This window comes from Juglans microcarpa x Juglans regia, chromosome 3D (assembly GCF_004785595.1).
Source record: "Juglans microcarpa x Juglans regia isolate MS1-56 chromosome 3D, Jm3101_v1.0, whole genome shotgun sequence".
In the NCBI taxonomy this organism is placed as follows: domain Eukaryota; kingdom Viridiplantae; phylum Streptophyta; class Magnoliopsida; order Fagales; family Juglandaceae; genus Juglans; species Juglans microcarpa x Juglans regia.
Genome location: NC_054598.1, coordinates 9,982,903 through 9,999,927, shown reverse-complemented (window position 1 = coordinate 9,999,927; position 17,025 = coordinate 9,982,903). Strand labels below are relative to the sequence as shown.

At 34.0% G+C, this 17,025-nt stretch overlaps 1 protein-coding gene across 1 annotated transcript; it reads right to left on the bottom strand.

Moving 5' to 3' along the window:
* Positions 1 to 7,553: 7,553 nt before the first annotated feature.
* LOC121254443 (basic leucine zipper 43) lies at positions 7,554 to 8,441 on the bottom strand. The gene has a single exon (XM_041154493.1). The coding sequence runs from the start codon at positions 8,292 to 8,294 to the stop codon at positions 7,704 to 7,706; it is 591 nt and encodes a 196-aa protein (XP_041010427.1). The 5' UTR covers positions 8,295 to 8,441; the 3' UTR covers positions 7,554 to 7,703.
* Between the last annotated feature and the right edge of the window lie 8,584 nt (positions 8,442 to 17,025).

Genomic DNA, 17,025 nt, shown 5'->3' with positions numbered 1-17,025 from the left:
CATTAATAAATCTGATTCCAACTCCTCCGAGAAACCTGATTGGATCTGCATTTCTAGTCCTTCTATTTTCTTTTCCAAGCTTGCAATCTTAGTCTCCGTGTGGCCAAAAACATGAGCGTTCCAATCCTTGAGGACATGCTTCAGTTTTTTTATTTTACAAACTAAGCCATAAAGACCCAACACTCCATAATCTTCCTGCCATGCTTCTTTAACCACATTTCTGAATCCCTCATGGGATATCCACATCTGTTGGAACTTGAAAGGTGAAGGACCATAACGAGAAACAATCGGCTTCAACATAAAAGACATAGGAGCATGGTCTGATGATGTCTGTGGCAGGTAATTAAGGAAAGCATTAGGCAACATTGCAGCTGCCTCAAAATTCATTAAACAACGATCTAACTTTGACCAGCTTCTAGCCAGACCTTGCTGCCCATTACACCAAGAGAACTTGCTCCCAGTAGCTTTCATTTCACAAAGGCCACAGAAATCAATGAAAACATTGAACTCTTCCAACGCTACTCTCAAACGCGGTCTGCCCCCATAGTGTTCATCATCCCCACGTATAATATTAAAATCACCAAGGCATAGCCATGGTGCATCTTGTGGCATTTCCTGCTGGAGTCGACTCCATAGTTCCCTTCGTTCCATATGATTACATTTAACATAGATTACAGAAGCATAAATCCATCGAGATTCAAAGAATATAACAACTGTAACATGTTGGGCACTGGTATTTATTATCGAGATCTGCATACCACCCCCCAAAGCAGCCATAGTTTACCTCTAAGGCTTTGATTTGAATAACAGTTTTCAAACTTCAATTTATTTTTTAAGACTACCATCCTGGACTCACTAGCAAAAGGCTCAGCCACCATTAGAAAGTTCAATTTCATCTTCCTTACTAACTTACATAACCTCCTCCGTGACGATCCCAGACCACGGATATTCCAGAATAATGGTGTACACGTCATAAATTCAAACATGAAGGTTTGCTAGGAACCCGAGTAGAGCTACGAAGAATTTTCTCCTGCTTGCCATCATTTTTCTTTTTGGGAGAATCACTATCAGATATATAGCCTTTCCTTTTACTCAAATGTTCTACAGCAGTGCCTTCGGGGTCTGACACCCACCCACCATGCAGTACAGATTCACATAAAGCTTTGTTCACCTGCACCTGTAGCTGATCCTTTGCACCCACCATCTGACACCCACCCAGTCCACTCCCAACTGCATCCACCCTCCTATTATTTTCTTTTTCAACATACACGATTACCTCCGACACACTCTCAGAACCTGGAGTCTGCAGTGATTCTATCGCTAAAATATTTCCTTCAATCAACGGTTCAAGCGAGATCATGTTTTCCAAAACCCCATCATTTATTTCTCCCTCTTCTACCTCAATCCTAACCATGTTTGACGGCAGACCTTCACCATTCCCCTCCTGGTGCAAAGAGACACCTGCATTTTGAACAACGTCAGTTAATGGTACCTTCAAATCATTTACCTCCATGACAGTTAATGGTAAACCATCTCCATTCCCATCCAGGTGTAGAGAGACGTCTACATGTTGGTCATCATCTGTATTACTCGGACCCACCAAATCATGAATCTCCTTCCCAGATTGGTTCACCATGTTTTGATTGCCCATGTCTACATGTTTGTCTCCTTCTTTTGTTTTTCGAACCAATTTCTTCTTACCTTCATCCTTCCAGCTAGAGCTGAGCAAAAATCTGACAATCCAATTCTGAATCTGACTCCGCACCGGCTCCGCTCCGACTCCGACAAGTCGGAGTCGGAGTCGGAGGTTTTTTCCTCTTGGAAGTCGGAGTCGGAGTCATTGATGAACCGACTCCGGCTCCACTCCGATCCGACTCCGACCCTCCGACTCTGCCTTCGCCTCCGACGTGGCCCTCCGACTCCGCCTCCGCCTCCGCCTCCGGCTTTATACATATTTTATAAAAAGATGTGTTTTTCTATATATTAATTATTTAAATTTTATACAACTATATCTTATATAATTAGTTAAACTCAATAATATACTAGTTAAATAATATATTTATACTATAATATATAGACTAAATTGACTAATAATAGTTTAGTATATGACTATATGTAAATATCATACTATTACAAATTTACAATATTACTACCACGTAACACTAAATTACTAATGTATAAGTATAATAGCATATAATACTAATGTATATATAATATACTATAAACACTAAGATGCATAATAACATCAACATGTAATATTGTAATACTAATGGATAAACACTAATCTATAAATTTATAATAACATATAATACTAATGTATAATAACTAAAGTATTATTCATATAAATTACTAATATTATTAATTACTATATATAAATTAGTAAACCACTTTAAGCCTATATATAAATTACTATATAAATCACTATAGTATTAATTACTAATACTATATTACTATATGATACTATTAACTATAGTGATATACTAGTATTAGACATTAGTGTACTAATACAATCAGTGATATAGTTAGTATAATATTTATACTAATACTATTATATAGTTATACTAAATTAAAATCACTATAGCAAATACTAATATATAATTATGCTAATCACTATAACTAATACTAATACTAATATAGACTATAGTTATAACTTATAGTATTATAACTACACTAAATCACTATGATTTATACTAATATAGTTATACTAAAATTTAAATCACTATAACTAATACTAATATAGTTATATTACTATGGGGTACTATTAACTATAGTGATATACTAGTATTAGTATACTAATACTATTAGTGATATAGTTAGTATAATATTTATACTAATACTATTATATAGTTATACTAAATTAAAATCACTATAGCAAAAGTTTAATCAAAAGTTAGTATGTTACTTGTTTTATTTAGTTGTATTTTTTTATTATAATCAAAAGTTTAATTAGTTTATATTGTAATGTTGAGAAAATTGAAATTTGAAAGCTCACAAATTTTTTTTTTTTAAAAAGTGGGTCAAATATGAAGTTAAAAAAGACAAAAAAAAAAAAAAAAAAAAATCAAAAAATCCGACTCTGCTCCGACAAGTCGGAGTCGGAGCAGATTTTGTATGTCTCGGAGTTGGAGTTGGAGGTTGGGCCTCCAACTCTGAAATAGTCGGTGCTCAGCCCTACTTCCAGTGGCAAGTTTTTGAGTTATGCCCTTGAATGTTACATCGGCAGCAAAACGCTGGCAAGTTCTCATATTCCATCACAACATTAAAACTAGACTCCTGATGAGGAATCCCAATCCAGACCCCATGAATAGGTTCTAGCGCCGCATCCATCTCGATAGATACCCGAGCCCCATCCGTTCTTGTGGCACACCTCATTGAGTTATCCCGACGCAAAAACTGACCAATATGGGCTGTGATATTCTTTAAAAAAGATTCATGGTAAAAGTTTGGTGGTAAACCAGGAAGAACCACCCAAACAGGCACCATAGATGGTTCTTTATCTTCATTAAAAACTAGCTGCCAATGGAAACCTCTATAAGCAACTCCATCAATATCCATAGCTTTACTCGATAGTGCCTTTATTAAATCCGTCTCATTTGAAAACCAATAAACACATTACGAGGCCTTCGCATAGTCGATACCACCGGCTGAGACTCCAATCCTCAACGACTGCGAATGAACGATCGAATCACATCTAATGTAGGACGTTGACGTAAAAATTTCAGGACCATGGAGAACTTGAAAGGCACCGCAGATCTGTCTATCTCTTTCTTTGAAAATAAACACAGAACTCACCATCAATGACTTTAGCAGGACGGAGAGGAACGTCAACCACCGGAAGTGGTTGTGGAGACTGCCCCACCATATCGACAAAGGTCCTTAGTCGCCCAGCCGATACCGTAGAGCCAGAAGGGCCCCTGGCGGCAACCATCACTACACACTACACCCAAACCGAAACACCGTAGTCGCTCTCGCTCTCGCTCTCTGCGATGAATCACTCTCTGGCAACCATCACTACACACTACACACTACCTGTTGGCTGTTGATTCCCATCAAAAAGAATTCTCTCAAATTTTTGTTGGAATTTGAAAACGGAAGATACATGAAACGAGTCTTACAATATTTATTATTATCTGTATAAATAATTTGGACATTATTATATAAGTTATAAATTTTGTAAGATTTAATTTATGTATCTACATCTCTACTTGAATTTTTTAAGTTTTTGATAATAAATGCAAATATCTTAATCTATAAACACGAGTAGTAATAAATATACAACATTTTACATAACATTTTTTATAATATATGTTATAAAATAAAGATATTTTTATAAAATGATATCAGTTTTATAAGATATTTTATAAAAATATCATTCTTTTTAAAATATTATTGTATAAAGTATTATGTTTATTTTTTTTCTTTTCAAAAAAGTTTAATAAAAAACAAAATATCCGGAACTGTTCATCTGCATTCGATTTCGCACAACATAAGATTGTAGGGAACCTGCATTCAATGTCCCAACCACCTCTTTCACCCTCTTTTTTCTCACTTCCTCATCCACCTATTTTTTTTTTCAGGTCGGTAGGAACATTCTCTGTCTTTTCATCACTCCTTAGCTACCCCTTCTCACTCTTTTTTAATTTATTTTATTTCACCTCTTCCCACCTTCCATGCACCAACTTACCATGCCTACCATTCTCAATGACTGCTACTTTGCTTTCATTTTTTTTTAAATAAAAAAAATCATTTACTTCACTGTCCTTATTTTTCTGAAAATATCTTTCTTCAACTTTTAATTCACATTTATTTTCTTATTTATTAAAGTTTGAATCCCATGTTTTCTGAACCACCTATATATAATAAGAGTTATTTTAGGAAGCTTGGTAATATTATAATACATTCATAAATTATACAAGTGTCGTAAATTTATTTTGAAAATGAGTGATATATATTATTAAAAAATTAATTTTTTTATGTAAACTTCATATTTACTCTTTTTTTTTTTAAAAATACGCGAGATTTGTATATTCTCATTTATCATTTATGATATTTCTTTCTCATTTATCACTGATTTTGGATTTTTCCTTTATTAAATAATGTAACAAATCTCAATCATTTATTTTGAAACTAACAACTGAGATTCAAGGACTTCTATGTGTCCACTCCAATGATTCGATGGTGAAAAGGAATTTTGAAATTAAGTTTTCGTGTGACCCAAAGAACAAATGATTTTCCAATTGAATATATATATATATATATATATATATATATATAGTGCTACTGGAACCGATAATCCCAACCGATGGTGAACCGATAGAGTGTATTTTCAGAATTTCTTTTTTTTTTTTTCATTTCTTTCAAGTATTTTTTTTTTACATTTTTAAATAATTTTTTTTATAAAAAATATATAAATTAAATAATATTCACTTTCTTAAACTAAATAAAAAAATTAAAAAAAAAAATTATCGGTCAAACATCGATAAACCATCGGTTGAATAAGCATTTTCCTATATATATACACCACGCTTCCAAGCCACTTTATCCGCCCGCGTTAAAATGATATATCATACCTGCTGCATCAGTTTGATGGTGGTCGATGGATCATTAAATGCTTAGATGCAACAAGATTTTGGATGTAATGGAAATATATGATATTCGTTTTTACAACTTACAACAACATTTTGTTTTGACTTTTATTTGGGCTTTAATGCCGGGATATATACAGAAACATTGAAAATGTTCGAATATTTTCGTATTAGAATATATATTCGTAACATTCTAACATATCACTTATTTTATATTATATTTAATTTATTATATAATCGGGAATTCTCCCGATTAGTGTAATCTTTTTCTTTTATGTACTTTTTTAATTCCCTTCAACATTTTTTTAAAAAGAAATTACAATATTATTAAAAAAATATTTTCTTAATCATTAAATAAAAATATATATATATATATATGTCGAAACTTTTTGTAGGAACATATAGTGTAAGGAGATTTTTCTCCCTCAGTCCCAATAGACCTGAGAATGGAAATAAAAAAAATAAGAACCAAAGGCCCAATCCAAAACAAATAAACTCTCCAACTCGGCCCATGGGTAGGCTCATCTGGACGTAACTTGCATGAGAGAATGTGCTGTAGGGATGAAACTCATCGATCTGGAGACTCCTAGAATAGTATCCTGCTCTTGAGTGCTTGTCGGTGTAGTTGACGTAATGTATAGGAGACTCTCAGTCCTTTGATAGGAGGGACATCAACGGACCAATAAGGACGCTAGAGGGGTGAGAAAAATCGAAAAACTACGCCGCATCATTAAAGGACTCTGACAAAAGGAACAATACCAAAGACACAGACCTCATGAGCGTAGACACGATTTATCCCCCAGACTCATGGTGTAAATAACAAGTCTCAGGTACGAGAAAGTTCTCTGATTCCTAGAATCTCAGACTTATTTATAAACTTTTAAGAGAATTTACTAATTTTGGTATCGGAGACTCCTCGGTCCCAAGGCCCTCTCCTAGTTGCCTCCTTCCCTATCTTTTGCAAGCCCAGTTCTAAAGACTTGAGTTGTCAGAGCCTCATCCAAAACGTGTGAAACAAGAGGTTAATATATAGCATTTTCTAAAAACTAATGTGCAGATAGCACGTCAGTTGATCATGTGTGTAGACCCACACATACAACACGCGCCTGAAAGAGAGCACGAATTCAGAAATATGGAAAAGGGGGCCGGGGGAAGAGGGCATGCATGCAGCATGGTGGGACTTGGGCTGAATGCTGATGCAGTATATAGCCTATTGAAATTGCGAAAAGGTACCGTTACAGAACACCTGAAACGTAGGCTCGATCGATCTACAAACATGACATGATCATCGATATAAATATTCCAAATTAAGTTGGTGAAAACAGAAGTATTATGTATCAAACTTTGGCTGAACCACGTCAGGCACTGGCAGGCATTAATGTTGCCCACACCAAAAAGCTAATTAGAACAGACAGTTCTTTTCTTGGGTGTTTTTAGTGGATTGAGTTTTCAAATGTTTTGCTTGTTATAGTAGTTACTGTAGGAAGAAGCACTAACACCAGCACCCTCCACCACCATTTGTCCCTTTTGGCCGTCATATTCTGTGCAACACTAAACTGGCCATGGGGCCTCCTTGAGGTGTGACTCAAGCTTATTCCCCACATGGCTCACCCAACTCTGCTTCTTCTTCTCCCTATTGACAACAATATTAGAATGGATAGAAGATTTTGTATTACTCAATAACTTTTTCTTCTCTACTGTGTCGTGTTCGATCCTTCCGGCTGGCCTGATTCGTATTGAACAGGCGGAAGTATACGATCAAAGTTTTGTTGGTTCTGGATATGATGGAGTGATAGTCATTAATTATTCAGTTTTTGATATCCTTATATCCACTTGCCAAAAAAGAAAATATCCCTTTTTCAGGAATTCTGTTCTTCAAGCTGCATGACATGATATGTGCGGCGAGAAGAACTACAATAGTTTCATCTAAGTATTGATTATAATAATTGGAGGGAATTGAGCCATGCAAAGATAAAAGTGGTCAAAAGATGTTATTGGAAGGTCTGTTTCCGCACATAGCTCAAGGTGATCATGACAAAAGACTTGGGGAAAACCATAGTAGACATGAGGGACATAGACTAAATTAGGAAAAACAGCCCTCGTGACTATTGACTAATCTTAATGAAGCAAGTCTACAGAACTAGAGATGGATTGGTCGGAGGATTCAGCTCTGAGAAGAGCCGTGTTGCAAGGAACCTCTTCTAAGTCTCTGAACGTGGCAGTGTAAGGGCTGTCAATTTGCAGGCTTGTGAACATTTGGCGAAGATCAGAAGTTTCTTCCTTGAGCCTTGCATTCTCCTGAAGAACCCGGTCATGGCACTCGGTTACATGATTCAACTTTTCTATCAGGTTGTGGTTCTCTGTTCGAAGCCTTACCACCTGTGACCAGAGTTCATCTAGGTGCTTTTGTTTCCTCATCCGTGATCTGCGAGCAGATTCTCTGTTAGAAATCATTCTCCGCTGCTTCCTTTCATCGATGATGCTGAGTTGATGCTCCTCAGCTTCATCAGAAGTACTGGAGTTATTGCTGATACAGGAGTTAAGCTCATAGCCTTGAGACTGAAAGAGAGAGTTGGGTAAGTTGCTTAAGAATCTATTGAAATAAAGGTGATCAGGTGTGTTGCTCTGCATCATGCCAAAGCCAGTGGGAATTGGGATAGGGGTTTCTTGGGCTAGATAATGGATTCCAGTGATCTCAGCTGGAAGCATAATTCGAACTTTGAAGATAATGATATGATCTGAAGGGTTTTGTTGCAGAGATTGCTGAAGAGGATAGGGAATTAGGACAGCATGAGAAATGGAGGGGTTTTATAGGAGGAAAAATACTAGAGAAGTGGGCCGGTTTGAGCAACAAAGTGTTACAGCGTCAGGGGGCTTACATGAGAAGAATTTAAAAACGATATTCTGGAATGCCACTGCAGATGTCTATCTAATGATGCATGAGGATGAGGTGTTGGATATGCCTCTCTTTACAAAACCACTTTACATCATATTGTTGCTGTTTTGAGTTCATGTCATGGGTCGGTGACTTTTTATGCATGCATGCATGCATGCATGCATGTATCCAAATAATTGAGTATGGACATGCGTGCAGCATCCATAGAAATTCAATATTTGGATGATCATTTTGGAATCAGGTATAATGCTTACAGGAGAGAGAAGTTTCCTGATGTGGAGTTGCAATAATTTAGGTATGGAATTGGTTGAAAGAAGAAATGGTGTCAAAAGTCAATTTGATGAGAGTTTTCTTTTTTTAAAAAATCTATGTGCAGTTAACTTTTGCGTACTCCTTTTGCATTCTACTAATGTGATTAACTGCGTAACTTTTTTTTTAATATAAAATAATTCATTTGGCTAATCACGTCAATGAAGTGTATAAAAAGTACTAAAAAATGACTGAATAACTCCTTTCAAAACTCTAACAGGCAAAAGAAAAAAAAAACTTCTCATATATGATTGGTGACGAAAAGAAGTCAGTTTAAAAAGGCAAACTATTAAATAATATTAAGGCTTTGACAATCCTGTTTACTACAATTTTGATGACTCACCAAGCACTTCATTTTGGATTGGAGGGACCATCAGGATGCAATTGTCCACATATTGCAGATCATCACATTGAACTGAACTAGCTCAGCATGCAATACCATTATCTGCAGATCATCATCCCTGCAGTATGAAACACTTGAAAAAATATTACTTCCTCATGAACACAGATCAATTAATTAATTAGAGAGAGCCCTTGATCCAAACTTTTCCATGAAGAATCATGATCATGTTAATGGTGCTGTATCGATCAGTGAATGTTATATTTACATATTAATGTTGCAGAAAATATGACATATTCATCTTGGAAAAAGGGAAAATACATGAGTAGTCGAGATCAGTACTATATGAGAGTTGAGTTGCATCATCATCATGATTTGAAGGTTCAGTGCGGCTTTATATGTTTAAAAATCTTGTTCTTCTTCCAGGGCGCATCAGCAACTAGCAAGCACCTCTTTTTATGATCCATGTATACAGAAAGAATGTATGCTCTTCTAATCTATTTGCCTCATCATGAACTAACATCATATCAAAGATTTATAAATAATAAATTATACCTAATTAATTAAATGTGGAAGCTGGAGTGAGTCTCCCGGCGGCCGGCCCTCAGAGCATATATATATATATATATATATATATATATATATATATGAGTTTGTTAGGTACAAGCAAGTTTGCGTATCAATCTGCGTATTAATGTTGTTGCTTTCATATTCTAAATTCAAATTAACACTGTTTTCAATAAAATTTACTTTCTGACCAATCATATTGAATGAGTGCGAGTATTAGTACGCAGAATCGCTTACAATTAGATTTTTTCTATATATATATAATCCATTATACTTGTTTTCTTTTTAATTAATTAACTCATTGTTGCAGATCATCGATTATTTTTATAAACAGAAAAAGAAAGAGTACTGATCGATGGCGCGAGTGGATTAGCTCAAAAAAGTCTTGGCAAATCCCAGAGGCAGCAACTTGCAAACGCAAACATTTTATATATTCTCTATATTTTAATTACAGATGATCAGTTTCAATATTCTATTCCAATCTTTAATAGCTTATATGTTTCACAATTAAAAGTACGCAGTTTAGGTGATTCCCACTGGATCAGATCGAACACTAGCTTTCCTTCGGCCTACCTAGCTTCTTATAATGCTAATTATCTGATCCATGATGGCTTAATTAATTAAAACTAACTGGAAAAAAAAAAAAGGAAAGTAAAAAGCAATTTAGCAACTTTAATTATAATGGATCTCATAGCAAGTTGGCCTATTTTTTAAAGAATATTTTTGTTATAGAGTAAATGATACAGGTACCTAATCTTTCCCCAGCCTACAATATATATATATATATAGTCGGGCTACTCTGCCGCCACGCTCATTTGACCGATAGTGTATTTTTTTTTTTATTTTTCTATTCATATTTTTTTAATATACTTAAATATTTTTAAAAAATAAAAAATATATATACCAATACACTTAAAATTACTTTCTTAATCACTGAGGTAAAAAAAAAGTCAAGTGGTCACTTTGAGCAGTCAAAGCAGGAGGCAAAGTAGTGTTTTCCATATATATATATAGAGTAAATGATACAGGTACAATTTTTTTTTTTTTTTTTACAACTTTTATTTACACAATTATGTTTTAAAAATTGAGAGTATTTTTGTAAATGATGTTATTTTTATAAGTTATTTTACAAAAATATACCTCATTTAAAATATAATCACGGTATAATTAAAGGGTTGTAAAATGAGTTGTGTATGTATTATATATATATATATATATATATATTCCATATATTTTATCATCATAGGTACTACGTAGTACGTAGGATTAAATCGGTCCCAAACTTCTATAAAAATATTGTACTATATATATATATATGTGTGTATATGAATATAGATTAATAAAAATTGATATGGAACCTAGGACTAAAAATGTTGACATGATCAGACAGAATAGATATAGATCGACCATAATAAAAAAATAGGGCAGACCAAAGACGGGCATACGCCCTCAACTTGTCATGCATAACACTAAATATATGATTAATCCCGAGAATATTTGGCCCTCTATGATCCACATATATACCAATTACAATCAACAAAAGAAAGAAAGAAAGGCAATATGAATTATTCGGTTTGATTAAATATTATAAGATCACATGAAGGCTAGGAGAAGGTAGCCGAAATTTATTAGCTAGCTAGGGTCCTACGTACCAACTGCAGAAAACAACAAAAGAGTACGTACTACGTGATGAGAAAAATATAAAAGCATTTAGAATCTTATATATAGCATCATCCATGGATGGCTGGCTGGCTATATTTGTTTCTTACATATACATACATATATATATATATATATGTATGTGCTTTCTCTGTAACTGAATTTAGCTTCTTAATTTCAAAAAAGAAAAATTAGGCAGACAAAGGGGGAGAGAGTACCGCAAATGGACCTTGAGTGCTGGGTATGGAGGGGGACTCGATTTAACGGCTACTCATTTTGCTACCAACGAGTGTGGGTCCATTTTCACGATCCCGCGTGGGTGATATTGCCGGCTACAACCAGCCTCCCCACCCCCACCCCCACCCAATGCCACACTCCGCGTCAATTCAACTCCAGAAAAGCCAAACCATGATCTGTCTCTAGCTCTCTCTCTCTCTCTCTCTCTCTCTCTCTCTCTAAGACTAGTAGTACATGACACACAGAAACACCCACATGATATTCTTGAACTACAATGACATCTTAATGCACGACTGATTAAATATTGCTGGAAGTACTACGACCCTGCATATATTCTGCTGTACAAGTTGTTGATGGATCACAATATGTGTTGCGAGTGCTAAATGATCATCAATATGCATGTATTGGTATTCATCGTATATGTGGATGATTGATTTTGTTGCTCAGTGATGATGATGATAGTTTTCCTTTCTTTGTAAGGCAGAGATCGATACATTTTAATTATATTGGTGCATGCAAGTATTTGAACAAAAGTTATAAAGTGGTATATATATTTATTGGTGCATGCAAGTACTTGATCAACAAAAGTTATAAAGTGGTATATTTAAATGTAAGAGTACTTTTATTAAAACTCTATGTCCCATGCACTCATATCCTAATGAGTTTAGAATAGTTCAAATATTATATCTTAATTAATGAGTCATAATGGGCCACGAATATCTTTATTCAAGTTATAGTGAGACACAAATGTCTCTAGATTTCATGATGACCAAAAGTCTATAAATAACACTGAGTGATTAAGGGTTCTCACCCACAACATTATTGTACCTCTAGCCATCGGGAGACACTCGAAAGTAAAATTGTTAGGGTGATACTTCTATCATAATCAGGTCAAATTCTTCATTAAACTATAATGGATAGAGGTATATATGTTTTCTAATTGTTGTTATTTTACTATCGTGGATCATAGAAAATTGAAGATCCAAATATTAATATTCATATTAAAATATTTAGCATGTAGTATCAGAGTTACAGGTTACAGATATTTATGATTTCGATAAAATATATAATACGTAAATGTCTATTTGATTTTTTACATGCCTCCCGTGTGTTTCTCTCAATTTTTATTTTATTGTGGTCTAACTAAAAAGTTAAAAATCAATATCTTTCTTTTGGTCTGAAGCAAAAACTTGTTGCTTGGAAATTTTATTCTAACTGAAGATAAATTAATGCTTCAGTTCTTCATATGAAAAATTATGATCTTGATGTTCATGCATATACGTGGAATTACTTTTGTTTATGCTTGACTTTTATTTTTCCCGGTTTATTTTTACTATGCTTGTGCTGGAAAAAGAGTGAAAATCAGTGGAAAGTTTTATCCTTTTTTCGTATGGTCTTCACAGAGAGTAGTGAGAAGGGCAGTAAGTGGGGTCTGGCAGGGGCAGCGCAAGGTGGTTAGAGTACTATCGTTGGTACCCCGAGATGGAAAGCCACCATCGATGCCATGTAAGAACACCTTTTGGGTGGTGGCTCGATTTATGAGATGGGTTTCGAAAAACAAACAAAAAAGAAAAAAGTGTTAGAAGTAAGAAAGGAGGTGGACGTCGGCGGTAGGAGGAGGCCGGGGAAGGCATGCTGACTATTTCTCGCCTCTGACGCCCACAACTGTGCTAGACCGAAGGAAGATTAAAAACAAAATATGGGGCAACGCTGGTTGGGGATGAAGAAAAAAGAAGAAGTAGAGTAGGGTCTATTAAAACTTGTGTGGACCTTGGGCCCGTACTGGGCTGTGGGCTTTGGCTCAATCCAAAGAAATTAAAACAAAGGGACAACGAGCCAGCACAATGGGCCACTGTTGTGGCCCAGCCCGATAACAACAACAAAAAAAGAAGGAAAGGGTTGTACAGTCGGGCCTGTATAGTAGGCCCAACTCGCTTTTGTTACTTACACTGAATCGGGTTTCAGCCCAGGTTCCTAGACCAATCTGGTCCAAACCCAGACCGGCAAATTATTATATTATTTTAATATTCTTATTTTAATATTATTTATTCAAAACAAATCTGAAAAATAATTCTTTCTTTCTCTTTTCTTTCAAAGCATGTACTTTATTATTTAATAGATGTATGACTTATTTAAAGTTGAATTATGACTATTAGTTATAAAATTCTTAATTATTGTTTCTTATGAATTTTATTCTATGGTAGGCCATATAAATATATGAATTATTTGCATTTGAATGATGATTATATGTTATAAAATTTTGAATTATTGTTTTCTATAAGTTTATTGTATGGTAAGCCATATAAATGTATGAATTATTTGGACTTGAATTATGGCTATTAGTTACAAAATTCTCAATTATTGGTTTTATGATTTTTATTGTATGGTGGGCCATACATATATAATCATTTATCCCATATGTGGCATAGAAGTTTGAAGCATAATTAAAGAAAAACCTTATTTGTGGCATAGAATATTGGAGAATATCTCTAAAGAAAACTTGTAAAGATTAGTAAACAAAAAATTTTCCGCATTTAAATTTTCTAATCTCAATATGTGCGTTGATTTGTATAAAAGAAAAGCAAATCAAATATATCAAGAAAAGATGCCATAAGAAATAGAGAATTTCTTGAGATAATGCATACAGATGCATGTACACATTTTTCTCTATAATGTTTGATAGATAGAAGTATTTTGTTGCTTGCATAGATGATTTTTGTGATATGGATGTATTTATATGCTACATGAGAAGTCTCAAGCCATTGATAATTCTTGAGGTACTTCCTCATGGCGAGGAAATGTAGCTAGGTAGAAAGGTGAAAATCACTTAATTGGATTGAAGTGTAGTGTCATGAAAAATATTAAGAGTTGGGCTATAATCCTGACCTATTTCATTAACTTCTTAAAAAAAATATAATAAAACTCTTAAAAATAATAGTGTAAAACTTATATCGTGTTCTTAGTAATGTAGTCACTTATTTTTGAGTTATGAATTGATGTAAGGCATATACATGTATGGATAGTCAAGTTAAAGTAATACTTTATAACCCAAGTGAAAGAAAGTTGAGTCCTATAATAGTTATTGTGTACATTATCATTATTGATTAGTCGGGAGATTCAAACGATTTAGGCTGTATTGTTTCTATTTATACTTTAAATTTTGAAGAAATTGAAATGTCAAATTCATTGAGGCTAGTGCGTGGGAAAGCCATTAATCTAGTGGATAATCAAGAGAGTACGACGTCAAAGGATAATCAAGTGGTGCAAGCCAGAGGAGGGATGAATGAAGCTTAATGTGGATGGTAGCTGCTGGGGAAATCCGAGAAACTGTGGAGGCGTTAGAGTAGTTCGGGATCATACTGGGAGTGTCCTACATGGACTTCCTCAGGAGAATTCAAGATTGTCCCTTCTTCAAGCTGCATATATGAAATAGTAGCTGTCTTCTTTCTTTGATTTATTATAGCATGGAAGAATTTTGAGTTGTTATCCCCTTGTTGTAACCATTTCTTTTTTGCTAGTTTTTTGAGCCAAACGCATCTCCTCCCTTTTCTCCCATACCTCCAGTTCTGCTTTGGTTACAAGATAGTAAGTTTCCACCTCGTGTATATGCCATTTGTAGCTGGTGTTCAAGCAACTCCAATCTCTCCTGAAGCAACTTCATATTATGTTCCACATGACCAAAAATGCACCGGTTCCAAGTCCGCAAATCAACCTTGGTCTTCTTTAACTTTGCTGCTAATTTCACCAATCTCGTAGCAGCTTTCGGTTCCTGCCAGATCTCCTTTACACACCCCAAAAAATTTTCATGAGTGCACCACATGCTATGGAAATGAAATGGAGATGGCCCGTAATTGATCACTGGTCTATAGAGGTTTAAAACCACACTAGTGTGTCCTTGACGATGACACTTTTTACAATATAAATTCAAACTTGTAATTAATGATTTTACTCATAAATGAGCATTAATCAGAAAGATAGATTTTCAAATAAACATGACATGACTCATTTAGGATCACTATAATATTAGTAACTCATTATGATTTATAGTTACATCAAATGGATGGAAAAATAATTGTAGAGTAAATGTTTGAAATCTACAAAAAATGAATAAAAGTACTACTTAGAAAAGGTAAAAGATTTTTAAAAAATGGTATCTGAAATTTTAATACCAATACTGTTTTTGGATTTAAGAAAAAGATTTATTGTTAATGTATATATCCGAAGGTCAGTGGGAGTATATTTGTTTTTATGGTCATATATGTATATGACATTTTGTTAAGTATAGGTATTATGATTGAGTTTTAATACCAAGATGAAGACTATTAGGATTGTCTCAGTATATTTGCATAGAGTTTTGAACAACTTTGCATGTAAAATTGTTGGTCAATAAATACTTTAAAAATAAAACGTGACATGCTCAATATTTTACAGAGTTCTCAAATTGATGAGATTATTAAAAAAAATATGTATATGATGGTTATAAGGAATTGATGATTGCACAAACTTGTATACAGCTGAACATCACTTTTATAGTTGACATCCTTGATTGTTGCCAAAGTAATCCAATGATGTTTGACCTAAAAGCTTTGAAAAGTTATTTGCAAGAAATTAAAGATTATATTGTTGCCTTTAAACTGATACTCTTAAGGTAACTGGATATTTAGACTATATTTTATGAAATTCCTCTAATGATAGAAAATCCAGTTCTGATTATGTATTTTGCTATCTAGTACAATTATTTTATGGAAAAGTGTGAGACAAATCTCTTACTGCATGCTTCATGTGCAATTGTGGCTAAGTTTGTGGTATGTTTTAAGGTCACAGTGTATGATATATGACTGAGAAAATTTATCTTAGGATTTGGAGTTGCCGACTTTATAGTCAAGCCGTTAAGAATGTATGGCAAGAATTTTTTTAAATGCCTAAGTATTAAGAAAAAAATACATAAACAAAGATGTCCATATTAATATTGCGTTAATGATTATAGTTTAAAAAACTTGTTGAGAAGTTGGGTCTTATATATGTATTTATCCACAATGTGAATATGTTAAAGAGATCATTGATATGCTTAGTGTTTTGTTACTGGTTATTGAAATATATCTATTTTGGTTATTTCTATTTTTTTGTATGTCCATTTTATAAGTACATTAAATAGTATAGATGAATGATGATAAGATAATGTCTAAAATTTACATGAATTGGAACCTAAGGCATAATTGTCCCAATTAAAGATCGTGTTAAATTAAGTTACTAGTGTTGTGGTACATGGAAGGAAATTTGTTGGTTATATAATAGATAACCATCATGACTCGTATTGGTAGCTGATTTGACATTGATTATGGAATTCATGTAATTTATTTTGAGTTATGAAAGTTTTCTGGAAATAAACGTGCGCAGTATGGTTAATTTCCTATAATAAACCCACGAATAGA